At 38.9% G+C, this 26,556-nt stretch overlaps 1 protein-coding gene and 1 non-coding gene across 2 annotated transcripts; both read right to left on the minus strand.

The window, feature by feature from the left end:
• Positions 1 to 3,180: 3,180 nt before the first annotated feature.
• Positions 3,181 to 3,287, minus strand: LOC122308699. Its single transcript, XR_006242209.1, has one exon. It is a non-coding gene; the product is annotated as a small nucleolar RNA R71 (small nucleolar RNA).
• A 5,045-nt stretch (positions 3,288 to 8,332) lies between these two features.
• On the minus strand, positions 8,333 to 12,218 carry LOC122306466 (receptor-like protein kinase HSL1). The gene is made up of 3 exons (XM_043118896.1): positions 11,633 to 12,218; positions 8,744 to 9,231; positions 8,333 to 8,638 (listed from the first exon to the last, which is right to left on the minus strand). Exons 1-3 carry the CDS (start codon positions 12,216 to 12,218, stop codon positions 8,333 to 8,335), a joined length of 1,380 nt encoding a protein of 459 aa, XP_042974830.1.
• Positions 12,219 to 26,556: the final 14,338 nt, after the last annotated feature.

The following is a 26,556-nucleotide window of genomic DNA, read 5'->3' on the forward strand; positions in this document are numbered from 1 at the left end:
TACTGAAAGCGGTGAGAGTGGTGGGTGCACTATTGTTTGTTATCTTGAGATGATTTTTAGAGAGATCCGCAGTCCCTTCCTCGAGATCACTGGTTACGGACTGGCTGGTTGTATTGGAGCAAAACCTTTAGAACCGCTTTGATGGATGGCCTAGTAGAAGGCTATGTGCAAGTACAATAGAGTCAAGTCTGAAAACACGACACATTTCATTCAAGTGGCAAGGGTTCTTGACCTCTTCATCCAAGGCATCACCCATAGGTTTTCCATCTTGAATGTGTCACAATGCCCATTCGGCTAGGGATGTGTGTTCATCACCATCACTGGCTTTCCTCCTGATTGTCAGTTCTAGAAGGATAACCCCGAAATTGCAAACATCGATCTTATCATTAATTCTTGTCGTTCGAGCATACTCTACATTTCAATTCAACAATACAAAGCTAAGCCAAATGTCTAGTGATGGAAAAAGAGGAAAACATTATCAATAAAAGGAAACTTGAAAATTTATATTCTCACAAACCTAGAGCTATGTAGCCAAAAGAGACCGCCACAGCTAACATTCTAGCCAGTTCTCCCTCCTTGATCAACATCTTTGCTAGATCAAGATCAGCTATTTGTGTGTTTAAATCAAGATCTAAAAGGATGTTGCTTGACTTCACATCCCAATGAACAATGTGTAGTGAGCAATCATGGTGCATATAGAAGAGCCTCAAGGCAGCTCCAACTTTACATTTCTTGAACAATGTTGAGCATCCGCATTTGGCTTTGAATTCCTTAGGAAGTGAAAATCATCTTAGTTGCTGCATTCTTCTCTCCATTTATGACTGGCTGGCTGCACTAGAGCAAAACCTTCAAAACCTTCTTCCTAGATGGCTCGATAGAATCCTGTGTGCTAGTACAAAAGAGTCCATGTGAAAACATGACATATTTCATTCAAGTGACAGGGCTCCTTGACCTCCTCATCCAAGGCATCACGTATAGGTTTTCCATCTTGAATGTGTCACAATGCCCATCGGCTAGGGATGTGAGTTCATCACCATTATTGGCTTTCCTCCTGGTTGCCAGTTCCAGAAGGATAACCCCGAAGCTGTAAACATCTACCTTTTAATTAATTATTGTCGTGCGAGCATACTTTACATTTCAATTCGACAACACAAGCTAAGCCAAACTTCTAGTGATGGAAAAAGAGAATAACATCATCAATAAAAGGAAAATTGAAAATTTATATTGTTACACACCAGAAACTATGTGATGGCTTGCAAAATTTCATATTGCAGATTTTACAAGTTCGCTCGAGCGGAGGCTTTTGGCCGCTCGAGCGAATTCAGGCAGATTCAAACGCTCGACTGTCGCTCGACAGGGAGCTCGAGCAGGTTGCTGAAAAACGAAGATCGCTCGAGCGGAGACATTGGCCGCTCGAGCGAAATCAGGCAGAGTCGAACGCTCGATGTGCGCTCGATAGGACGCTCGAGCGAAATCAGGCAGAGTCGAACGCTCGACGCGCGCTCGACACCCCGCTCGAGCGAACATCGTATTTTGACAGATTTTAGGTTTTCCGCCGTGGGACCATATAAAAGGCCATTCTTCACTCTAGAGCCGCGGTTTTTGACTGGAGAACACTTCTTGGGAGAGAAAAACACAGTTAGAGGGATTCAATTCATCTGTTTTGGAGACGGAATTCCAATTTATTGCACGTACGTTGGATTCATACACGAGCACGGACGGGAGAAAGGCGTTGAATCGTTCCCTTGAGCTTTTGACGACCAGTTGAGGCTGCAAGGAGGATTTTTCAGTGTTTATTTTCTTCTTCCCATCTTCTCAGAACAATTATGGTGAATTCGTTTATGTTGAATTCCAATTCTAGCATGAGCTAAATTTTCTTCTTTCTAGGAAAACGATGTAACCTAATTCCGAACTATGCTTGTTTGTCCATGCTAATTTAATGCAAATTCTCTCTTTGTTTATCTGATTTATTCTGAGTTTAATGCTTCTAATTAACTGGCCATTGATTAGATGATTATTAATCTTGTGATTTGCTATCGAAAGAGGGAATCATAGGGTAGATCTTGGATATTTCAGCATAGGTAAGTATAGAGCTCGAAAGACTTGTATGAACCTGTGTAGTAATTAAATCATTGGTCTTATTGCGTTCTTGATTATTTAATTTGCATACTCTTGTGTGAATTGATAAACTAGAATCACTTCCAATTGACTATCGAAAGAGGCTTTTGGATGAATTAGAGATTTGCTAATAGACAAAAGAGGTTTAAGTTAAATTAGCTGGATGAGAAAAGCATAGTGAAGAATTATGGTGAAATCGATTTCCTAGAAGGTTTCTTCCCCATTGAATTTGATCTTTGAAAGTCAGTTTTATTTTCTTTGCTTATTTCTCTTTGAGTTGATCTAAGTTTATTTGCAACTACAAAAACCTTAGCGATTCCTCTAGATAAAATTGAGATTAGTAAAATTTTGGTATTTGGCAAGAGTAAGGTACCAATCCCTGAGGACGATACTCTACTTATTACTTTACTATAAAACTACGATACTGTGCACTTGCAGTTTTGCACCGGTCAAGTTTTTGGCGCCGTTGCCGGGGATTGGTTTATTCTTATTCTTTTCGTCAATATCGATACAAAGTAATCTTGGTTTTAATTTAGAATTTTGTTTTAATTTGTTCTACAGGTGTGTTTTTGACATTGGATGCGCCGTACTAGATCTCGTGACATTATTCCTGTTGATCCGGAGATTGAGAGAACTCTTAGATCACTAAGAAGAAATAAGATACTAGCTATGGCTGAAGAAGATCGTGAGGTACTACCACGCACCTTGAAGGACTATGTACGGCCAGTTGTGAATGGAAATTACTCGAGCATAATGCGCCAGCCAATCAATGCCAACAACTTTGAGCTCAAACCAGCTTTGATTAGCATGGTGCAGCAGGCTCAATTCAGTGGATCACCACTTGATGATCCCAATATTCACCTGGCTATGTTCTTGGAGATTTGTGATACTGTGAAGATTAATGGTGTTACTGAAGACACCATTAGACTGAGATTGTTTCCCTTCTCTTTGAGAGACAAGGCTAGAGGTTGGCTACAATCTCTACAACCGGGAAGCATCGTTAGTTGGCAGGACATGGCTGAGAGGTTTCTTGCTAAATTCTTTCCTCCTGCCAAAACAGCCCAACTCAGGAGTGAGATTGGCCAATTCAAGCAAAATGATTTTGAGTCACTCTATGAAGCATGGGAAAGGTATAAGGACTTGATTCGACGTTGCCCACAACATGGATTGCCAGATTGGTTGCAAGTTCAGATGTTCTATAATGGGTTAAATGGGCAAACTCGAACTATAGTTGATGCTGCTTCTGGTGGAACTTTGATGTCGAAGACAGCTGAAGGTGCTACTGCACTTTTGGAGGAAATGGCCTCAAACAACTATCAATGGCCAACTGAGAGGACTTTGGCTAAGAAGGTAGCTGGAATTCATGACTTGGAGCCGATAGCAGCTCTTTCCGCTCAAGTAGCTACTCTATCTCATCAGATTTCAGCCTTGACAACTCAAAGGATACCACAAAGTACAGAATATGTTGCATCCACAAGCATGATAGTTCCAAGCAATGAGGCGAGTCAAGAGCAAGTTCAATATGTCAACAATCGGAACTACAATTATCGTGGTAATCCTATGCCAAATTACTATCATCCAGGGCTTAGAAATCATGAGAACTTGTCATATGGAAATACCAAGAATGTGTTGCAACCTCAGCATCCTCCCGGATTTGATAGCCAACCAAGCGAGAGGAAGATGTCACTTGAGGATGCCATGGTTTCCTTTGTTCAGGAGACCAATGCAAGGTTTAAAAAGACTGATTCACGGTTGGACAACATTGAGACTCATTGTAGCAATATGGGAGCTGCTATAAAGAATATTGAAGTGCAAATTGGGCAACTAGCCACTACCATCAATGCCCAACAAAGAGGAGCTTTTCCCAGCAACACTGAAGTGAATCCAAAGGAACAATGCAAGGCCATCACACTTAGGAGTGGAAAAGAAATAGAGAGGTCACCATTGAAGGAGAGCAAGTCTACTCCTACCGCTGCGAACAATGGCCAAAGCAAAAATAAAGTAGAAGAAGAGGAGATTGTCAATGATACACTAGAGGAGACCGACTTTGCTCCTACAATTTCATTTCCTGACAATCCTCCTATTCTTGCTCCTCCACTTCCTTACCCTCAGCGCTTTCAAAAGCAAAAACTAGATAAGCAATTTTCTAAGTTTTTGGATATTTTTAAGAAAATTCACATTAATATTCCTTTTGCAGATGCCTTGGAACAAATGCCAAATTATGTCAAATTCCTAAAGGACATCATTTCCAAGAAGAGAAGATTGGAAGAGTTTGAAACAGTGAAGCTTTCTGAAGAATGCAGTGCCATTCTTCAAAAGAAATTGCCTCAAAAATTGAAAGATCCGGGGAGTTTCACTTTGCCTTGCACTATTGGAAATTCATTTTTTGATAAAGTTTTATGTGATCTTGGTGCTAGCATTAATCTTATGCCACTTTCTGTTTGCAGGAAATTAGGACTTGAAGAGATGAAGCCTACAACAATTTCTTTGCAACTAGCGGATCGGTCCATCAAGTATCCACGTGGAATCATAGAAGACGTATTGGTAAAAGTGGATAAATTTATCTTCCCTGCTGATTTTGTGGTGTTAGACATGGAAGAAGATGAAGAAGTCCCACTAATTCTTGGTCGACCATTCTTGGCCACGGGACGAGCTTTGATTGACGTTCAAAAGGGTGAGTTAACATTGAGAGTGAACAAGGAAGAAGTTATGTTCAAAATTTACCAAGCCATGAGAATTCCAGAAGAGCCAAGCACTTGCTTCCGGGTTGATGTCATTAAGCAAGGTGTGGAAAAGCCCTTTAAAGAAGATGCACCAGCCAATCACCTAGAACGAGCCTTGCAGCAAGATACATCACTTAGCAATGAAGTGGAGAGGAACTGTACTCTTATTCCTCTTAGAGATCCCGATTGAGGAAGATTGAAAAGTCTGGCTGTAGACTTTAAAACAAGCGCTTATGGGAGGCAACCCATAGATCTATCTTTATTTCTTTCATTTATTTTATTATCTTTATTTATTTAAGTTTTAATAAATTGGTTTTTGATGCAGGTTTATTTAGCAAGAATAAAGAGCTGGAAAATTTTAAAACCTCGGAAGGTTCACCATGAAACCAGGGAAGTTCCTTTACTTCTTCAATCCTTTTTACTTTTGCATCACAATGAGGACATTGTTTAGTTTAAGTTTGGGGGTGTAAACTCCTATAATCATTGGATCCTCTTGTTTTCTAAGTCTTGGGTTGTTGATGGGTTGTATGAGTCTCTTACCAAGCATGCATTGGAGTAAGATTGAATTCTCTATGACTCTGAAATTTGTGATTGAAGATGGTTTTGAGAAAAATTTTCAAAAATTTCTTTTATGTCAAGTGAAGTTTTGTGGGTACTTTGGTTTAAATCTTTGACCTTGAACACAATTGAGCACATAGTTGTTTTTCTCTTATTCCATTTTGCTTATGAAGAGAAGAAGTTGAATTAATTGAAAGAGGAAGGTTCGATTTTGCTTTGCTCTAGAATCCGTTGATGGGTCCTTGAGGCGAAATCCTAGTCGAGACCAAATATTAGAGAAATGATCTAGGCATTTCTTTGGCACAACCAAAAAGCTTTCCCAGCCGTCCTAAATGTCATGCCATCATTACATGGTGTGTTTCCATAGTCAACCCCCTTGAGCCTTCATGAGCCTTTATTGATTCTTTAAACTACATAAACCATGCCCGCTCTAAGCCTGAAAAACAATGAATCTACCGTTGATAGTTTGAGAAAATACTTTGGTGGAGAGTTACATTTAAAAGAGAAAATTGGTTTCATGATGAAACGTATTATGTTTGCTCTATTTGATCAAAGAAAAAGAAGAAGAAGAAAGGAAGTGATTGAAAAAAAAAAAAAAAAAAAAAAAAAAGAAGAGGAGGAAAAAGAAAAAGAAAAGAAAAGAAAAGAAAAAGAAGTCGCCAAGTGGAAAGTGAATTACCTCAAATTTTGTTAAGGGAAGTGTTGGTATTACATCAGTGATTACAGCAATAATAATGCCACAAGTATGAGCATATTGCCAAGAAAGAGCTATGATTTGAATCATGTGAGTTTCTCTTTTAATGTTCTTTTCACTAAGTATTTTCCCAGTTTGATTTAATTTCTCATATCCAGTTCTTTCTTAACCCTCACTCTGTGGCCTATCATTACAACCTTAATAAAGACCTTTTGATCTTTGATTTTGGTGTTGACTACATTAGTGGAGAGGATTTCTGAAAATTGGACTTATGGGGTTAAGTTTTAAGAGAATTCTTCTGATTTTGGTTGTTCTACTTTTATCTGAGTTTGCAGGTGGTTTGAGGTTAAATTGACTATATCACACACACACTCAAGGTCTTAGCTTTAGGTTGAAGTAAACGCCTAACTCTTGCTTGACAAATTGCAAAATTTTTGATTGATTTTCTTGCTATCTTTGATGTTAAAAGAGTAAGATACTAGAGATGAAATCTAAATTCATAAAAGCTTGGTGAGTGATGATACTTCTCTTTGGGGTCGAGTTGATATTGCCTAAACTATCATTTGTTTTTCTTTTTGTTTGAGGACAAACAAAGTTGTAAGTTTGGGGGTATTTGATGGCTTGCAAAATTTCATATTGCAGATTTTACAAGTTCGCTCGAGCGGAGGCTTTTGGCCGCTCGAGCGAATTCAGGCAGATTCAAACGCTCGACTGTCGCTCGACAGGGAGCTCGAGCAGGTTGCTGAAAAACGAAGATCGCTCGAGCGGAGACATTGGCCGCTCGAGCGAAATCAGGCAGAGTCGAACGCTCGATGTGCGCTCGATAGGACGCTCGAGCGAAATCAGGCAGAGTCGAACGCTCGACGCGCGCTCGACACCCCGCTCGAGCGAACATCGTATTTTGACAGATTTTAGGTTTTCCGCCGTGGGACCATATAAAAGGCCATTCTTCACTCTAGAGCCGCGGTTTTTGACTGGAGAACACTTCTTGGGAGAGAAAAACACAGTTAGAGGGATTCAATTCATCTGTTTTGGAGACGGAATTCCAATTTATTGCACGTACGTTGGATTCATACACGAGCACGGACGGGAGAAAGGCGTTGAATCGTTCCCTTGAGCTTTTGACGACCAGTTGAGGCTGCAAGGAGGATTTTTCAGTGTTTATTTTCTTCTTCCCATCTTCTCAGAACAATTATGGTGAATTCGTTTATGTTGAATTCCAATTCTAGCATGAGCTAAATTTTCTTCTTTCTAGGAAAACGATGTAACCTAATTCCGAACTATGCTTGTTTGTCCATGCTAATTTAATGCAAATTCTCTCTTTGTTTATCTGATTTATTCTGAGTTTAATGCTTCTAATTAACTGGCCATTGATTAGATGATTATTAATCTTGTGATTTGCTATCGAAAGAGGGAATCATAGGGTAGATCTTGGATATTTCAGCATAGGTAAGTATAGAGCTCGAAAGACTTGTATGAACCTGTGTAGTAATTAAATCATTGGTCTTATTGCGTTCTTGATTATTTAATTTGCATACTCTTGTGTGAATTGATAAACTAGAATCACTTCCAATTGACTATCGAAAGAGGCTTTTGGATGAATTAGAGATTTGCTAATAGACAAAAGAGGTTTAAGTTAAATTAGCTGGATGAGAAAAGCATAGTGAAGAATTATGGTGAAATCGATTTCCTAGAAGGTTTCTTCCCCATTGAATTTGATCTTTGAAAGTCAGTTTTATTTTCTTTGCTTATTTCTCTTTGAGTTGATCTAAGTTTATTTGCAACTACAAAAACCTTAGCGATTCCTCTAGATAAAATTGAGATTAGTAAAATTTTGGTATTTGGCAAGAGTAAGGTACCAATCCCTGAGGACGATACTCTACTTATTACTTTACTATAAAACTACGATACTGTGCACTTGCAGTTTTGCACCGGTCACTATGTACCCAAAAGAGCCAGCCACAACTAACATTGTAGCCAGTTCTCCCTACTTGTCCAACATCTTTGCTAGACCAAAATTAGTTATTTGTGCATTGAAATTGAGATCTAAAAGGATGTTCCTTGACTTCACATCTTGATGAACAATGGGTAGCAATCAGTCACGGTGCATATAAGAGAGCCTTAGGAAGCTCCAACTTCACATCTCTTGAACATTTTTGAGCATCCTCATTTGGCCTTGTATTCCTTAGGAAGGGAAAAGCATCTCAGTTACCTCATTCTTCTCTCTGTTTCTAATTGGCTAGCTATATTGGAGCAAAACCTTTAGAACCTCTTTCATGGATGGCCTAGTAGAAGGCTGTGTGCCAGTACAATAGAGTCCAAGTCTGAAAACCTGACACATTTCATTCAAGTGACGAGGCTCCTTGACCTCCTCATCCAAGGCATCTCCTATAGGTTTTCCATCTTGAATGTGTTGCGATGCCCATTCGACTAGGGATGTGTGTTCATCATCATCATTGGCTTTCCTTCCGGTTGCCAATTCCAAAAGAATAACCTTGAAGCTGTAAACATTGATCTTCTCATTGATTCTTGTCGTGCGAGCATACTATGCATTTCAAATGAATAACTTAAGCTAAGCTAAACTTCTGGTGATGGAGAAAGAGGAAAACATCACCAGTAAAAGGAAACTTGGAAATTTATATTATCGCACACCTGGAGCTATGTAGCCAAAAGAGCTAGCCATGATTGACATTGTAGCCAGTTCTTCCTCCTTGATCAACATCTGTGCTAGACCAAAATCAGCTATGTGTGTATTGAAATCGAGATCTAAAAGGATGTTGCTTGACTTCACATCTCGATGAATAATGGGTAGTGAGCAGTCATGGTGCATATAGCAGAGCCTCTGGGCAACCCCAACTGCTATATGCAACCTCTTGGGCCAATCCAAGACAATATGACTAACTAGACTTGGAAAGGTTGTTGCTCTATTGTTCCTATGCAACCAAGAATCCTGGCTATAGTTATCCAAATACTCGTAGACAAGAAGTTTTGACTTATCACTAGAGATATAGCAGAGCAGCTTCACTATGTTGGCATGTCGAATTGAACCAAGCGTTTTGACTTCTGCTAGAAATTGTTTTCCAAGCTTTTCTTCTAGCTTGTTGTTTTTCCAAATCCTTTTCACTGCAACAGTATCACCTAAATGATTAACAACAACACGATATACTTGACCTAATCTGTAACAGTCCACTAGAAATTCAATGATGAAATTTCTATTGGTTTTAGGAATCTCGTGAAGACCCCATAAGTTTTCACGAATCTATTAATCGTATAGGTTTTAGTCTAACTACATAGTTAGTGTTATTACTCACTATGGTATCAAAATGTGTTTTTGATTATTGGAGATAGTTAGAAAAGTTTTAATTGGACACATGGAAAGATCTTAGCCACCTCACTCTTCCAAGTCTACTCTCCACCTTTAGAAAATATCTTGAGCTGATTTTGTGGATATTATTGGGTAAAAATATCTTGAACTGATTTTCATGGATATTATTGGGTAAAAATATCTTGATCTAATTTTTGTGGATATTATTGGATAAAAATATCTTGAGCTGATTTTTGTAGATATTATTGGGTAAGAGAGACCTACACTCAACTCTCACTCCAACCTCATCCTCTTCTATATCTTGTGCATAAATATCTCCAGCCCACTCCCCTTGAAATAATCTTCCTTTACACTTTCCATTGAAAGAATACCAAACACTCTCTCGAACAGCTTTTAGGTGTTCTTTTGCACACCCATTTTGAAGTTTTTGTATGTGTTTTATTATAAAGTCTCCTTCATAAAAGTTGTTCCTTTGTTAGTCTAGTTTATGTGAATAGCTTATTTGTTCCATTTGAAGATCATTTGATTAGTAAAATATTGTTTAAACTCTAGAAAGGTCATTCTGGGAGATAAACTGGAGAATATGTTATATTTTGGAGTTTTTGACCAAGCTAATGGATAGATCTTGATCCGAACTTTTTTATGGAGTATTGTTAACATGTGTACATGATTATTGGTTGAGGATTTGTTGCATGATTAAAGGTTTTGATGAAATATTTTCTTAGATCTAGAAACTTAGAAACTGGAAGAGGAAAAACAGTTTGTATTTTGAGAAAGTTTAAATCTTTGGTGATTTAAACCTATTCCAATGGATTTGATAATTTTATTGGAGGATCCTAAGCCTCTTATATACATGTTAGAATATTATTTTGAAGATATTTGATGTTAGTTTCAAAGATATGAAATATTATGTAAAAAGATGTTCAGATAGGCCAAAGTGTGGATGTTCTTGACTCAATTTATGTTTCGGTTAATTTTTAACCATGTGATCTTGAATTAGAAGGTTATTTATGTTTTAGGACATCTTTTTAAATCATGTGATGGTTTGGTTTGAAGATCACATCTTTATAAGTCATAGATCAAAAGGTTGATCAAAACAAGTTAGAAACAAAAATCAATGGAAATAGCATATCGGAATTTCGGCCCTATGGAATTTTAATAGTTGTGATTAGTTTTAAATTTTTCTAAATTGATATTTAAGTTTAGGATAAAATTTACATGAGGCATGTAAATTTTGGTGACTTTTGAAGTTAGCATGCCAAACCCTTAAGTTAGGGGTAAAATGGTCATTTTCTCACATGTAGAGGGTAAAATGAAAATTTTACTTTTAAGTTAGTATTTTTCCATATTTCAAATTATTAGTGATTTAGTTCTAATTTTTAGAATCACTAATTACAGTTCCTCGTGATCACACTTGAGCTTTCATAAGAAACGCAGAGATCAAGGTAAGTTAGCTTTTAACTTACTAGCAGTTTACTGTGTATGTGTGCTAAGTAAAGGAACTACAGTGTATGTATGCTTTAATTACTTATAAATTTGATTATGCATTCATGTTTTTACTGTCATAAATGCATCATTAGCCTGTGTGGAAGTTTTTTGTTAACATACTGAGATTTGTAATCAAATCTCAATATGGTAGTCTCAACTACCATTCCCCCCGAATGGTAGATCTTGTTACAAGACCTGAATGAGAATTAGGAGCTGACCAACTAGACATGTTAATGTTAATATAGTAGTTAACGTAAATTACTACTGTACGATAGAGTTGCATCTCCATTACTTTTTGGATCATAACCATTTTGGACTAGTGTTGTGATCTTAGTTGTTCAATGGGTCTTTATGTATGAAGTATGTTTTAAGCATTTGGGATATTTTCAATTTGGTGCATAGTATTGCTAAAGAAAAAAATTTATCCGCTGCGAATATTGCATAATGTTAGAGACATGTTAGGAACATTGCATCTTATATGTCATGAACGAAGGCAGGTAACATTGTGTTGCATGTCTCGACACTTCAAATGTCTGTTCGATCCAAAACGGAATTTGGAGGCGTCACATAATCCACTAGAACCAATCTTGTTATCTTCTATCAATCCTGACAAAATGTTTGATTATGTGAAATTCAACTTCTGGAATGAGGTGAGTTTCCATGTCAAATGCAATCCATGCTTTCTCTATTCATAATTTCTGATCACAAATAATGAAATAAACAAACCGAGAAGAATTGCCACCACAAGACCTATGATCCAAGCAATTAACTTGTAAGAAGTTTTGCTCAACTTTTGGTGGCACGAACTGTAGTTCTCGAGGTTAAGGCATCGAGATGGTCTATTAGCACAAAGACCAAGATTGTTTAATAAGATGTAGGCATATGCATCATTCTCAAACTCACTTGGGATACCTCCAATCAAAAGATTTGAAAACAGATTGAGTGAAGTGAGCTTCAGGAAGCCAAGTTTTGATGGAATTAGACCAAACAACTGGTTTTCTGACAAGTCCAATTCATTAAGGCCTGGCAAAGACCCACGTTCTTCTAGAATATGTCTAGAGATTGCATTCCGACTAAGGTTTAGAGTAGTAAGCAATTTCCATGAATAAGTATTTGATGGAAGGGAGCCCAAAAGCCAGTTTCGATCAAGCAAAAAAGTTTTCAAATGAGAAAGATTTCGAGGAATCATGCCATTAAAGAGGTTATTACTAGCCTTGAGAACTAACAAATTCCTTGAGGAAGACACTCCCTGTGAAATTTTATCCGAAAACCTGTTGTTATTGATCTCCAATCGTGAAATATTCCATGCCATTCTCTCAGGAAGCTTGCCTATAAATTAATTTGCACTTAACATCAACTTTTTCAAGTTCAATGATGTCCAGAGACCACTTGGAATATTCATAGAAAATCCATTTTTGTATATCTTTACTAATTCCAAATTGCTGCAATTTCATAACAACTTGGGCAACTCTCCAACAAGCTGGTTTTTAAAAGCTGATACTTCCACCAACTTCCCATTGTTACATAAGTGTTTTGGTAACTGGCCAGTAAGACTGTTGGTTGAAACCCAAAGCATTTCCAACATAGAATATCTCCCAAGTTCTAGAGGCAAACTCCCTGAAAAATTTATTGTTATGTAACTCGAGATTTATTAGCTTTGGAAGATGACCAATGCTATATGAGATTTTTCTAGATTGCTGATTGAAAAACAAAGCCAGACTCGTCAAATTTCTGAGATTTCCAAAATCATTGGGAATTGTCTCTAAATGCTACTTTTAAGTTTGCGTGATCTACTAACAAGATCTTTATCCATGTGCTTGACCTTGCAAGCTAGTTTAAGAAGAGTGATAATCCCTAGCGTAAAGAATCATTGGTTTTGGCAGTGCTTTTGTAGTGACATATTAGGGAGGCAGGAGGGGGAATTATTTAGGATATCAATTTTTGTATTTTTCATTTTAATTAAATGTAGATTCCAATCTGTACCCTTTGTGTATTGTAAGGGCTTGAAAGGATTTAAAAGATTACTCATTAAAAATAGAGTAAAGCAGATAGTAAAAAAATGCTTGAATGGTGTAAATTACAAAAAACAAAAATTTCAAAAACTAGGTTGGAACTTCAAACACAAGGGCTAACTAATTGCTCTAATCATTCAATTTTCTCCAAATGGTTAGAACTCTATTTATTACAATATTGATAATGCGACATGATAAACGTCCAACTTAGTTTACAAGATTTTTATGGAAAAACTTAGCAATATTTTTAGTATTTTCTATGGTCAAATTAATGATAATATCAAACATGTATGCTGTCTTTGCAAGAAGATACAATTGTTAGCCCTTGTTTATGGAAAAGATCTCTATTCGAAAGTGGTGTAGACTTGGGAGGCACTTTAGATGAAAAATGGTTCGTTTCCCATGCAAATTTTCCAGTCAACTTGCACTAAAGGGTCTTGGAATATCAAGTAGCATTTTCTACCACTGTCATCTTCATTTTATAGAATGGAATGGAATAGTCGTTGGGAAAGTTTAACCAAAATATAACACCTCTTCCATCTTTGTGGACATTAGATAGAAGTTAAGGATAGTACTCTACTTCTAGGGAGAAGTTTTTTTTATAAGTACTTCTGGACAGAAATAAGCAGTGGAAATTAGAGAAAAGTCTTTGACGTGTTCTAAATTTGGTTTATTATTCCTATAATTGCAAAGGTTATCTGGGTAATTGTGGTATAATTTCTCAAACACCACCTTGGTTTACTTTATATTAACACTTTATGATACATGTTCTATCACTAAGAAAGTTGAACTATTTGTGTCTCATCTATTTGCTAATCTAACATTATCATACAATATGCTATCCTATATATTTTCTTTATTAGTTCAAAGAAATATACCTTTGAGATGCTTTTCCCTTTCTAAGGAATTCTAAACCAAATGAGGATGCTCAGCATTGTTCATGGAATTCAAAGCCAAATTAGAGTTCTTGAAAGCTCAACTACTACTTTCAAATTCAATGGTAATAAATTCAATATTGAATTATTTTTAGGTTGTGTTTGGCTTCTGATGTGATTTCAAATGATCTAAGTTGATATATGACTAGCAATGTTTTGTGGGTTCGATTGAGATGTATTTGAATATAAATAGGTTGAGATTTGTGTTTGAATGTATGAAGTAGGTTTAGATAAGTTTAACTTTTTTTATCGAAAGTTGAAAAAAGTAGTGGGTCCTATTAATAATTGGTTTGTGTGACAGGCCTTCTCCAAGAATGTAAAGAATGTACTCCAAGAAAGAAAGAAAGAAAAAAAAAAAAAATAAGAATTAGAGAGAGAATCTATGTTGAATGTAATTCTTCTGATGATTTATTCCTTTGACTTGTACTCTTTTTATATACTTGTCTACATACTTCAATACACTGATGGGCCATAACTACGTAACTACAGATGGGCTTAGTTCCCTCACAGCATCCTTACAATTAAACTCACACTTAAGCCCAATCCTATCAGTCCCATTAAGCCCATTTCCCTAATAAATTTGCCCTAATTCCCTTCAGACGCCTCTTCGACATATGACAATACCTCCCCTCTCAAAACATGTTGCCCACAAGGTGTGGGTAAGCCGCAGTCAATCACCCATACTCCTCCCACATAGCATCGTCTATCAATTACCCTTCCCAGTGGACCAATAACTCCTTTAAGGCCTTGTTGTTTCGCTTCCTCATTTACCATTGAAGTATCTCGATCGGTTTTGGCTTCAATAGCCCTTCTGAATCCATTGGAGGCAACTGTGGTAAGACCACAATGGAGGATCCCACCTTCGTCTTCAACTGTGACAAGTGGAAAACATGGTGGGGCTGAGAAGACGCAGGAAGTTGCAGATGATAAGCAACCTATCCCAAGTGTTGCAGAATTTGGAAGGGCTTGAAGAACCTCAGAGCCAGCTTGAGACAATGGTGCTGCATGACAGAGATTTGTCTATATGGTTGCAACCTCAAGTAGACCCAATCACACTCAGAAAAAACTCTTTCCTTCCTTTTTAGATTTGCAAATCTTTTCATGCAATTTTGTGCTTGCTAAAGATTTTCCTTGAGTAATCATAAGATCTGATCTCTAGCTACCAGTTCCTGCGCCACCTCAACCACCTGGGTTGTATTGGGCATGTAAGATAACAAAAGAGAAGGAGGAACTTCGTAGAATTCTTGGAAAGGTGTCATTTTAATAGATGTATGTATAGATGTATTGTACTACCATTCTGCTACACACACCCACTATGCCCAATCTTTAGGCCGATAACCCACAAAACACCTTAGATAAGTTTTGAGGCTCTTATTAATAGCCTCAGACTGCTTATCCATCTAAGGATGATAGGCAAAGCTACAAATCATGTAGTTTAAAAAATCCCCTCCAAAATCTGCTTGTAAAGACTGGATCCCGATCTGAAACAATTTCTTGAGGACCTATGAAGTCTGAATGTGTTGTAAGAAAAGCTAAGCAATAGTCTTAGCTAAGTAAGGATGAGCCAATGAGACGAAGTGACTATATTTAGTCTATCCATCTACTACAACCCATATCACAGAATGACCCTTAGAGATAGGCAAACCCTCGATGAAAACCATTGAGTTGTCTAACTATGGCTTCTCTGGAACTGGTAGAGGTTGAAGCAATCCACCTAGTATAGATTGTTCAACCTTAACCCTTTGACAAATATCACACTCACGAACAAACTCCTTCACTGATCTTTTAAGCCCTCACCAAAAGAAATTTCTTCTGACCCTATAGAGAGTCTTATCAACACCAGAATGGCAACCTTTTGGGTGACTATGTAACAAATGTAGCAACTTATTGATACAATGTAGATTCTTAGGCACATACAACCTGCCCTTATAAAATAGAAGTTCCTCTTTAATAGAGAACCTTAAAGAACTTTGACCCTTATTAACCTTCTTAAGAAGTTTTTGCAGCATAGAATCATTAGCATAGCTTTGTTTCAATTCAATCAACCAATTAACAGTAGGAAAATAAATCAAAAACAAACACCCAAAGACTTCCCCAAGAGATTCTTCAAACTGCCATGACAAGGCATCCACCACTCGATTCTCTTGGCCTTTCTTATACTCAACAAGAAAATCAAAGCCAAGTAACTTTGTTATCCATCTTTGCTGCATGGGAGTACCAATTGTTTGCTCTAGCAAGTACCTAAGACTCTGATGATTAGTCCTAACAACAAATAAGGCTGTGATGACCCGTTTTTACGTGTATTTTCACTGAACTGTTGTTTTTATTTTAATTAATATATTGGTTTATTTATTTTAAATTAATGTATTTTAAATTGGTTTTAATTTATTTGATGTTGTGTTTAATTTATTTTAGTCGTTTTACGGTTTTTAATATCGTTTTTGGCGGATCGGTTTTTGGTCTCCGGAATGAGGATTGGACCTCATTTCTTTTCTTTTCTCTTTTTCTTTTTCCCTTTTTCCTTTTCTTTTTCCTTCTTTTTCTTTCTTTTTCTTTCTTTTCTTCTTCTTTCTTCTCCTTTCTCTCCCTCGTACACCGAATAGCCTGTTTTCTCCTTCCCGTCGCCGCCCCTTTGACCGCCCAGTTCTCCGCCGTCCGGCCACCATTTGGTGTACCGTCACCACCATTCTCTTCCCCTTCCACCAGAGATCATCCCCACCAATTTTCAGAGCCATCGGACCAGCCGTTAGCTTTCGAAAGCCGCCGGAAGTCGCTCCACCTGCTCTGTTTTTGCCCCTGTCGCCGGTTGCTTTCGCAGCCCAGAACTGCCGCTCGCCGGTGGCGTGGCCTACGCCCCCCACCCAGTTTTCTTCCCCTCTCACTGGTGAACATCCCCACCAAGTTTCACCTCCATCCGAGCCACCGTTAGCCACCACGAGCTCCTCCAAGCCATACGGTTTTTCACCGATTCCGGCACCGTCGCACCACCTCCGGCCACCATCTTTTCACAACTTCTTCCCCTACCTCTTGCCGACCTAAACCACTCATTTCTGGCCTCAATCCGTTGCCGGAGCAGCTCCCACGAGCTCAACTCCGTTCAGCCCCTTTTTGGCCTTCGACCGCCATTTCCACCACCACCCACGGCCAAAAATCGTTTCCTTTAGCTTCATAAATATCTCAAGACCATTCCCTATCAATTTCGTGCCTTGGTTTGTCCCCGTTCGAAAATGGGTAATTTATTACCCACGGCGACAGTGTAAATTACACTGTTACGTTACTTTTCTTCTGCCGTTTGCAACGTCGCAAGCTTTCTAAAAATATCATATAGCGCTGTAAGTATTTTCCAAACCCTATTTTCAGATTTAAATATATATTACTCATTCAATAATTTTATTTGTTGGTTGGTTGATTCCGGACTGAGTCCAAGGAGTTCGGGGGTCGAATGGATGGAGGACGGAGTTGCTTATTTTATTGATATATGTTGGTTGTTTATTTTTGCGCATCGATATTGCATTTACATGGTGCATGCACGTGTGTTTTTGTTTAATTGAGAAAAGCCTGTTTATTGGCGTAAGTGGACTTACGGGTGCGTGTGGATCACGACCCCAAGCCGGGATGGGGTATTATCTCGGTGGAGCTCCTCTGGTCACTCGGGAGCGGAATAAACTGAGTGATGTCCCCTGGGTCGTCGCTGGGCGACGACGGGAGCGGGGGCTAGGGGATGCTTGGCTACGAACGCGCCGGGCGCGGAACTGGGTATCGCCCTAAGCACCGACTCCGTGGCCCTTCGCTGGTGAGGGCTAGAGGATGCTTGGCTACGAACACGCGGGGCGTGGAACTGGGCATCGCTCGTTAGGTGTCACATGCGTGGTGGTACTCTGCGGTGTGGTACTGGAGCCAGGGTGTGCGAGTGACCCCTAGGGGAGGTCATGGCGCATACGGATAAAATGGTTTTTGGTTTGAGATGAGTAAAGGCCAAATGTGACTTTTGGCGTGTTTTTGGAACGGGTTTGTTGTTGGGCCAAATGAGATTTTTGGCGTGTGTGGAAATTGTGATTTTATGGGTTTTACGCATTGGCATTAATTCATGCATATTGTTTGAGTTCTATATGCTTTTATCTGGTGGTGTTTGGATTTTACTTACCTGCGGTACCATTTTTGGTTCCGTAGATTTTGGTGTAGGATTCATGGAGGAGGAGGAGGCTGAGCCCGAGGATGCGGCTCCGCCGGAGTTTTGATGTCGAAGTTATACTTTATAGTTTGGTTTAAAACTATATTTGTGTTTTTGTAATATTTTAATTATGTATGTTTTAAACAGCTTGTATTATATTAAGAAAATTCTAGTACTTAGTTATATGACTTTCGTTATCCGCTGCGTGTTCATTCGTGCACATTTGTTGCTTTTGCACACACTTGGCACTCGTCGATAGGGTGGTGACCCGGGTTGTCACCATCCGGACGTCTCGATTTTTCCGTGTCCGCGCGTGGGGATTTGGGGGCGTCACAGGTGGTATCAGAACGGTTTAGCTCTAGGTAAAACCACATGTCCCGTAGTTAGTACCAGAATGTTTTTAAAGTTGTGTTTTAAAATTTATTTTAGGTAAAGTTGTTGTTTGATATGTTTTAATTGTTTTATTTGTTTGAGCTTGTTTGCTTGTATGTATTTATTTAGTTGTGTTATTGCATGCTGGTTTCTTTTTTTTGTTTTCTTGTTATGTGGTTTGGTTTGGGTTTTTGGTTTTATGTTGTTGGTTTTATTTGTTTTTCTTAAAGGGGGTCAAATGTTGTGTTGTGGCAGGAAGACGGTATAATCGAGGATACTATTATTAGGCTTGAACCTTTAGTGTAGTAGGCTTGAATTTTTTTGCGATGTGGTTTGCTTGTACGATGATTGAGGTCAAGGTTTTATAGAATTTATGTAACGGGGCTATAGTATAGGAGAGTGTAGGTTCAACAAACTTTAAGGATGTGTTTAAGGGAATTTTGTTTAAGGATTGGGGTCTATTGCCTCTGTAACCTGGTAACGCTTTAAGAAAGAATTTAATGATCGCTTCTTTCCCGCTCCGTGAGGCGGCAAAAAGCAAGAGAGTTCTCAAGCTTAGTCCAAGGGAGTATGACCGTGGAACAGTACGCCCGAAAATTTATAGAACTTGGGCGATTTGCTCCCCACCCCATCGCCACAGAAGAAATGTGAGCCGAGCATTTCTAGGAGGGTCTACGTCCTGATATACGCCGTATGGTGGTCAGCCACCGGATATCCACTTTTCAGGATTTAGTGGATGTGGCCACTCTTGTGGAGCGAGAGAATAACTTGAGAATGGGCTCCTCTCCAGGACATAAGAGGCGGAGTTTTTTTTTGGTGAAGGAAGTAGTTCGGGTTTGCCTCAGAAGTTTGTTCAGCAGACTGGGATTCGACCATTAGCAGCCTCGGGAGTGCGTATGGGAGGACGAGTGCAAGTTTGTGGAAGATGTAATAGAGCTCATGGAAGCGAGTGTCGTCTGGGTAGTAACCAATGTTTTGAATGCGGCCAGACGGGACATCTTGCTCGTGAGTGCCCTAGTCGAGTTCAAGAAAGCCGTGGAGCTTGTCGCAGTGGTAAAACTAACCAGAGGCATTTAGCTCGGGCTCATGTGCGCAGTGACTCTTGGTACCTTTGGAGGCGAGGTTACGGAGACTCAGAATGCTAGAGTCATGACAGGTAGGGGTCTAATCTAATCTTTAGTGATGAACGCCTTGTGTGGTTTGTTTTTCTTATATTATAGAGGCTTAGAGAGAGTGGCATGATCTGGGTGATCTTTTAGGGAAGTAGAATAATTGAGTTCTTTAGTTCCGCGGAGTTTATGAAATGGTCTATAGCGTAGTAGTTTGTAAGTTCAACAAATTTCAAGGATAGATTTTTATGAAATTTCATTAAAGTTTTAAAGTTTGGGATCTTATAGATTTTAGGAAAATAAGTTTATGGTAATTAAGGTGTTAGGTTCAACAAGCTTTGGGGGGGAAATAATTAAATTTCGAGTTTTAGATTTCGTGATTCGAATGAATAATTTGGTGACAATTGGGGCTTTAGATTTTACAAGCTTTTAAGTTGAATGTTTTGGATTAAAGCTACCAATCTTGAGAATTTCAGAAAATGATTTATTATCTAGTAATGTTTTAGAATTTGAAGGATTTGAGAGTCGATTTTCTTTTATGGGATGTAAGTTCTTTGATCTTAGAGATTCCGGAAGATGATTCTTGTTTGATTTAAGGTTTTAGAATTGCAGAATTGAAGGACTGATTTATAATTGGAATTGAGTTCTTAGTTTTACAGACTTAGTGCTATAGCTTGATCTACTCTAGTGAGTGATTAGTTTGTAACCATTAAAATGGGGTTGATTAGAGTTGAGTTATTGATATGAAAATTTTTCTAGAGTAGATTTCTTTGAGGATTAGCGGTAATGATCTATTTCATGTATTTCTTTGAGGATTGAAGATATCGAGCTAGTTTAGAAAATAATTATTGTTAACTCGAGGTTGTAGTGGCAGATTTTAGGAAATGATTATATCGATTCGAAAGATATAGGTCTATCAGGGTGTTGGAAATAGTAGATTTTGTGTTGGTATTGTATACGATTGAATTTGAGGCTATATGATCTGTAGACTTTTGGGAATGAATTCTTAGCAGGTTCAAGGCCATTCTCGGTACCAAACTTTAAGCAATGGCTAGTTGCTGATTTAAGGATATAAGTTGAGTAGATTTAGGAATGATTCTTGTTGAGTTGAGGATATAAGTCCAGGTGATGAAAATGTAATAATGGATCACTTGTATGTTTGAATGATGTTGGCTAAGAGTACATGAGATCGATGAGTAGTAATGGTAAGTGCGTATGGATTTCGGGGAGTGCTGGTTCTAGTCTCATCTATTTTTGGCTTGGTAGGAGTCGAAGAGGAATCGGTGTGATAATACTAAATTCAAGAGATTTTGTCTCTGGGTCGTTTGGTAAGTTGAACGGAATGTACAGTCGAATCGGGTTACCCATTGGAATGATGGTTTGAAACGACTGTTGTATTCATCTTGAGAATTAATTGCGACTTGAAGTCATAGGAATTTAAATTGGTGAGACTATACTTTTCTTTGGAGATCAAGTATTCAATTGGGAGAATTGGGGATACGGTTATTTAACTTGAAAGAGATCGTTAGGTCACCATGTGTGATATATGAAGTAATAAAGCAGTAGGATCCATGAGTGTTGTTTAATAGTTTTTGATGGATTGAAGATTTAAACAGTATGGCCTGTCTTGAGATTTATTTGTGAAGTGCTATGAAGAAATTAGTTGTGCTAAAACTAGAGTTTTTGAGAGTACAAGTAGGTGGGTGAGTTACCAAGAGCATTTCGATTATGTCTAGGTGAAGTCAATGGTAGTTTATGGTGAGTTAGTTATTGCAAGATTAGATGTGATTCAAAATATAGGAAATGAGCTTGAAGCGTGGGATATCGGATAGAGGTTATAGGCGCTCTCGTTGGTTGGCCGGGAAGGACTTGGGCCTTTTGGAGATGTTCCTTATGTTTAGAAGAGACAGGTGTATTTTGGGATGGTGTTATGTGTTTTCAAATTGGGGCTTGGAGGTTGATTAGTACTGGTTTCTGTCATCAATCAATGGATGTATTTTTGCGGAATGTCGATTTTCGTTTAGGGCAGCGATGGCCAACTGAGGAATGAGTGGAGATTTGTGGTTTTTGGAAGTATATGATTTTCTATGGAAATGTGGTAAACGTTTTCTTGTGGTCAGGTGTGGATTGAGCTTGTACTTCATGATATTAATTTTTGAGGATATAGCCTTTATGTATGTTGGTGAGTTATCAGAGTGCACGCGAAAGCATGTTTTTTGGAGATTTTTTAGAAGTTCAAATTTTGTATCGATTTTGAGGAATTAGTAGTAATTCAGAGTTTTAATGGGAGATTAATCTTTTGGTCGTGCAAATTTTATTTATTGATGGTTAATTTTGGGAAGTGGCTATTAGGTTACCAAGGTTGGAATAGGATGAAAATTCGGAAGGTAAAGCAAAGGCGTCGCCGATATTAGCAATTTATGGTGTGAAGTTAATAACCATTGGTTTTGTTGGGAGTTGTCGACGTTATGTATCTCTCAAATATGTTTGTAGTTGTACCTTGTATCTGTTTGGCGCTGATGGCTGATCTTGCAAATTTCGATGACGAAATTTGTTCTTAAGGGGGGGAGGATGTGATGACCCGCTTTAACGTGTATTTTCACTGAACTGTTGTTTTTATTTTAATTAATATATTGGGTTATTTATTTTAAATTAATGTATTTTAAATTGGTTTTAATTTATTTGATGTTGTGTTTAATTTATTTTATTCATTTTACGGTTTTTAATAACGTTTTCGGCGGATCGGTTTTTGGTCTCCGGAGTGAGGATTGGACCTCATTTCTTTTCTTTTCTCTTTTTCTTTTTCCCTTTTTCCTTTTCTTTTTCCTTCTTTTTCTTTCTTTTTCTTTCTTTTCTTCTTCTTTCTTCTCCTTTCTCTCCCTCGTACGCCAAATAGCCTGTTTTCTCCTTCCCGTCGCCGCCCCTTTGACCGCCTAGTTCTCCGCCGTCCAGCCACCATTTGGTGCACCTTCACCACCATTCTCTTCCCCTTCCACCAGAGATCATCCCCACCAATTTTCAGAGCCATCGGACCAGCCGTTAGCTTTCGAGAGCCGCCGGAAGTCGCTCCACCTGCTCTGTTTTTGCCCCTGTCGCCGGTTGCTTTCGCAGCCTAGAACTGCCGCTCGCCGGCGGCGTGGCCTACACCACCCACCCAGTTTTCTTCCCCTCTCACCGGTGAACATCCCCACCAAGTTTCACCTCCATCCGAGCCACCGTTAGCCACCACGAACTCCTCCAAGCCATACGGTTTTTCACCGATTTCGGCACCGTCACACCACCTCCGGCCACCATCTTTTCACAACTTCTTCCCCTACCTCTTGCCGACCTAAACCACTCATTTCTAGCCTCAATCCGTTGCCGGAGCAGCTCCCACGAGCTCAACTCCGTTCAGCCCCTTTTTGGCCTTCGACCGCCATTTCCACCACCACCCACGGCCAAAACTCGTTTCCTTTAGCTTCATAAATATCTCAAGACCATTCCCTATCAATTTCGTGCCTTGGTTTGTCGCCGTTCGAAAATGGGTAATTTATTACCCACGGCGACAGTGTAAATTACACTGTTACGTTGCTTTTCTTCCGCCGTTTGCAATGCCGCAAGCTTTCTAAAAATACCATATAGCTCTGTAAGTATTTTCCAAACCCTATTTTCAGATTTAAATATATATTGCTCATTCAATAATTTTATCTGTTGGGTGGCTGATTCCGGACTGAGTCCGAGGAGTTCGGGGTTCGGATGGATGGAGGACGGAGTTGCTTATTTTATTGATATATGTTGGTTGTTTATTTTTGCGCATCGATATTGCATTTACATGGTGCATGCACGTGTGTTTTTATTTAATTGAGAAAAGCCTGTTTATTGGCATAAGTGGACTTACGGGTGCATGTGTATCACGACCCCAAGCCGGGATGGGGTATTATCTCGGTGGAGCTCCTCTGGTCACTCGGGAGCAGAATAAACTGAGTGATGTCCCCTGGGTCGTCGATGGGCGACGACGGGAGCGGGGGCTAGGGGATGCTTGGCTACGAACACGCCGAGCGCGGAACCGGGCATCGCCCTACGCACCGACTCCGTGGCCCTTCGCTGGTGAGGGCTAGAGGATGCTTGGCTACGAACACGCGGGGCGTGGAACTGGGCATCGCTCGTTAGGTGTCACATGCGTGGTGGTACTCTGCGGTGTGGCACTGGAGCCAGGGTGTGCGGATGACCCCTAGGGGAGGTCATGGCGCATACGGATAAAATGGTTTTTGGTTTGAGATGAGTAAAGGCCAAATGTGACTTTTGGCGTGTTTTTGGAACGGGTTTGTTGTTGGGCCAAATGAGATTTTTGGCGTGTGTGGAAATTGTGATTTTATGGGTTTTACGCATTGGCATTAATTCATGCATATTATTTGAGTTCTATATGCTTTTATCTGGTGGTGTTTGGATTTTACTTACCTGCGGTACCATTTTTGGTTCCGTAGATTTTGGTGTAGGATTCATGGAGGAGGAGGAGGCTGAGCCCGAGGATACGGCTCCGCCGGAGTTTTGATGTCGAAGTTATGCTTTATAGTTTGGTTTAAAACTATATTTGTGTTTTTGTAATATTTTAATTATGTATGTTTTAAACAGCTTGTATTATATTAAGAAAATTCTGGTACTTAGTTATATGACTTTCGTTATCCGCTGCGTGTTCATTCGTGCACATTTGTTGCTTTTGCACACACTTGACACTCGTCGATAGGGTGGTGACCCGGGTTGTCACCATCCGGACGTCTCGATTTCCCCGTGTCCGCGCGTGGGGATTTGGGGGCGTCACAAAGGCTTCCATCTTTGAACTATTGATACAAAATCTTGACTAAAGAAAGCAACAAGCCTTGATTCCTAAACTAAAATTGCCCCTATACCTATACTAGAGGCATCACATTCAATTACCAACAACTTAGAAAAATTAGGAAGTTTCAATACTAGTGGTTGAATAATAGCCTGCTTCAACCTTTGGAAGGCTTTCTGTTCTTCATCATTCCAACAGAAACTTTTCTTCTTCAATAGAGCAATAAGAGGAGCAGCAATACCCCCATAACCACAAATGATTTTCCTATAATATCCAGTTAAACACTCAAAGGCTTTAACTAAGTTAGGAATTGGCCAATCAACCATAGCCTTCAACTTAGCAGGATCTGCCCTCACACCATTCATGGACACTAAATGGGCCAAGTAATCCACTTCATCATTCCAAACCTGCATTTACTCATTTTAGCAAATAATTGGTTTTTCCTCAAAATCTCCAGTGTTATTTTCAAATGCTACACATGATCAAATTCAGTATTCCTATATACTAATATATCATCAAAAAACACCAAAATAACTTTCCTCAAATAAGGTCAAAAAATTGAATTCAATAATGATAGGAAAGTAGATGGTGCATTAGTTAGGCCAAAATGCATGACCAAGAACTCATAATAACCCTCATGTGTTCTAAAAGCAGTTTTATCAATATCTTCACCACTTAGGCAAATCACTTAGCCAAATCTAGTAATAACCAAATCTTAAATCCGGTTTAGAATATATCAGAGAACCACTCAGCTCAACCAGCAATTCTTCCAACATTGGAATAGGAAACTTGTCATTGACAATGTCTTTGTTCAAAGCCCTCTAATCGATGCACATCCTCTAGCTTCCATCTGCTTTTCTGACTAAGAAAACTGGAGAAGAAAATGGGCTCTGACTTGGCCCAATCACCCCATTCTGTAGAAGCACCTTAACTATCTTATCAATTTCCTCCTTTTGAAAATAAGGGTATCTATAGGGTCTAACAGATACTGTCCTAGCTCCAGGTTGTAAATGAATAGCATGGTCATGAAACCTAGTAGGGAGTAGCCCTTTGGGCTCAACAAACACATCTTGATAGCTTGTCAACAAATTTTGAATCTCTTTAGGAGGCTGAACAGCTTCTAGCTGCTTGTCCATGAGATGCAACAACACCCCTTTTTTCTTCAACTCTCTTAACTTCAAACTAGAAGTTTCTTCAAACAACTTGGTCTTCTTCAAACTATTCAACTGCAAATTCTTATCACAATAAGTAAACTGCATTGAGAGCTCCTCAAAATTTCACAAAAAATTTCCCAATGTTTGCATTCACTATATGCCGAGAACAACATCACAGCCAGCCAACACCAAAACAAACATATAAACATAAAATTCAATCTCTTGTATCACCATAGGAACTGCATCACAGCTACCTTCACTCATAATCTGATCACCATTAGCTATCTTTACTCGAATGTTTTCTTGGGCTTTGACCATCAATTGGGCCCTTTTAACAATGCTTGATCCACAAAATTGTGGGTACTTCTGGTATCAATCAAAATAACAACCCACTGCCTTCCAATTTTGCCTTTTATTCTCATCATTCTAGGACCCACAAAACCTGTAATAGCATGTAAAGAAATCTCTGGCTTGCCAATTCCTTCCAAGAGGCACAAAAATTGATCTGCCCCAACTAAATCCTTCCCACTCCCATCACTTTCATCCACACTAGAAACTTCTTCAACAATTTCTTCAATTAAAAACAACTTAGGTTTCTTACTCTTATGCCCAGCCACCCATTTAGAATCACAATAGTAGCATAGGTATCTTTCATTTGAGACTGAAATCTTCTATACTGGCAAACTAGTCACATTGCTACTCTTAGTACTATCTGCTCTAGAACCCACTGATGCTTTTGTAAATTGACCATATCCATAACTACTATTGTTTCTTGCCAGTTTTTTGCTGATCTGGACATGTTCTTCTTGAATCTTGGCAAGACCATAGGCAGACATTAAATTTGTGGCGCTAAACATTTTGACAGGCAGCCTTATCTCATCCTTAAGGCCACTCAAGAAACAACTTAACTTGTAGTTTTCAACCCTCTAAGTCTATTTGACAATGCTTCAAACTTAGCCTTATAATCATATCTTCCACTGAATCAATTTGTCTAAACCTAGTCAAGGCTTTCATGGGATCATCCTAGCAACTAGACCCAAACCTTGACAACAATGAATTCATAAAAGCATCACAATCCACTAAC

The sequence above is a fragment of the Carya illinoinensis genome, chromosome 4 (genome assembly GCF_018687715.1).
Source record: "Carya illinoinensis cultivar Pawnee chromosome 4, C.illinoinensisPawnee_v1, whole genome shotgun sequence".
In the NCBI taxonomy this organism is placed as follows: Eukaryota; Viridiplantae; Streptophyta; class Magnoliopsida; order Fagales; family Juglandaceae; genus Carya; species Carya illinoinensis.

What these genes read in the sequence shown, in the direction of transcription:
- LOC122306466 (XM_043118896.1), bottom strand. Translation starts at nt 12,218, where the DNA reads ATGGCATGGAATATTTCACGATTGGAGATCAATAACAACAGGTTTTCG. An exon ending in TGTGGTGGCAATTCTTCTCG is followed by an intron (nt 9,232 to 11,632) that starts GTTTGTTTATTT and finishes TTAATCATTTAG; the next exon opens with GTGATACTGTTGCAGTGAAA. An exon ending in TTGGCTACATAGCTCCAGGT is followed by an intron (nt 8,639 to 8,743) that starts GTGCGATAATAT and finishes TGAAATGCATAG; the next exon opens with TATGCTCGCACGACAAGAAT.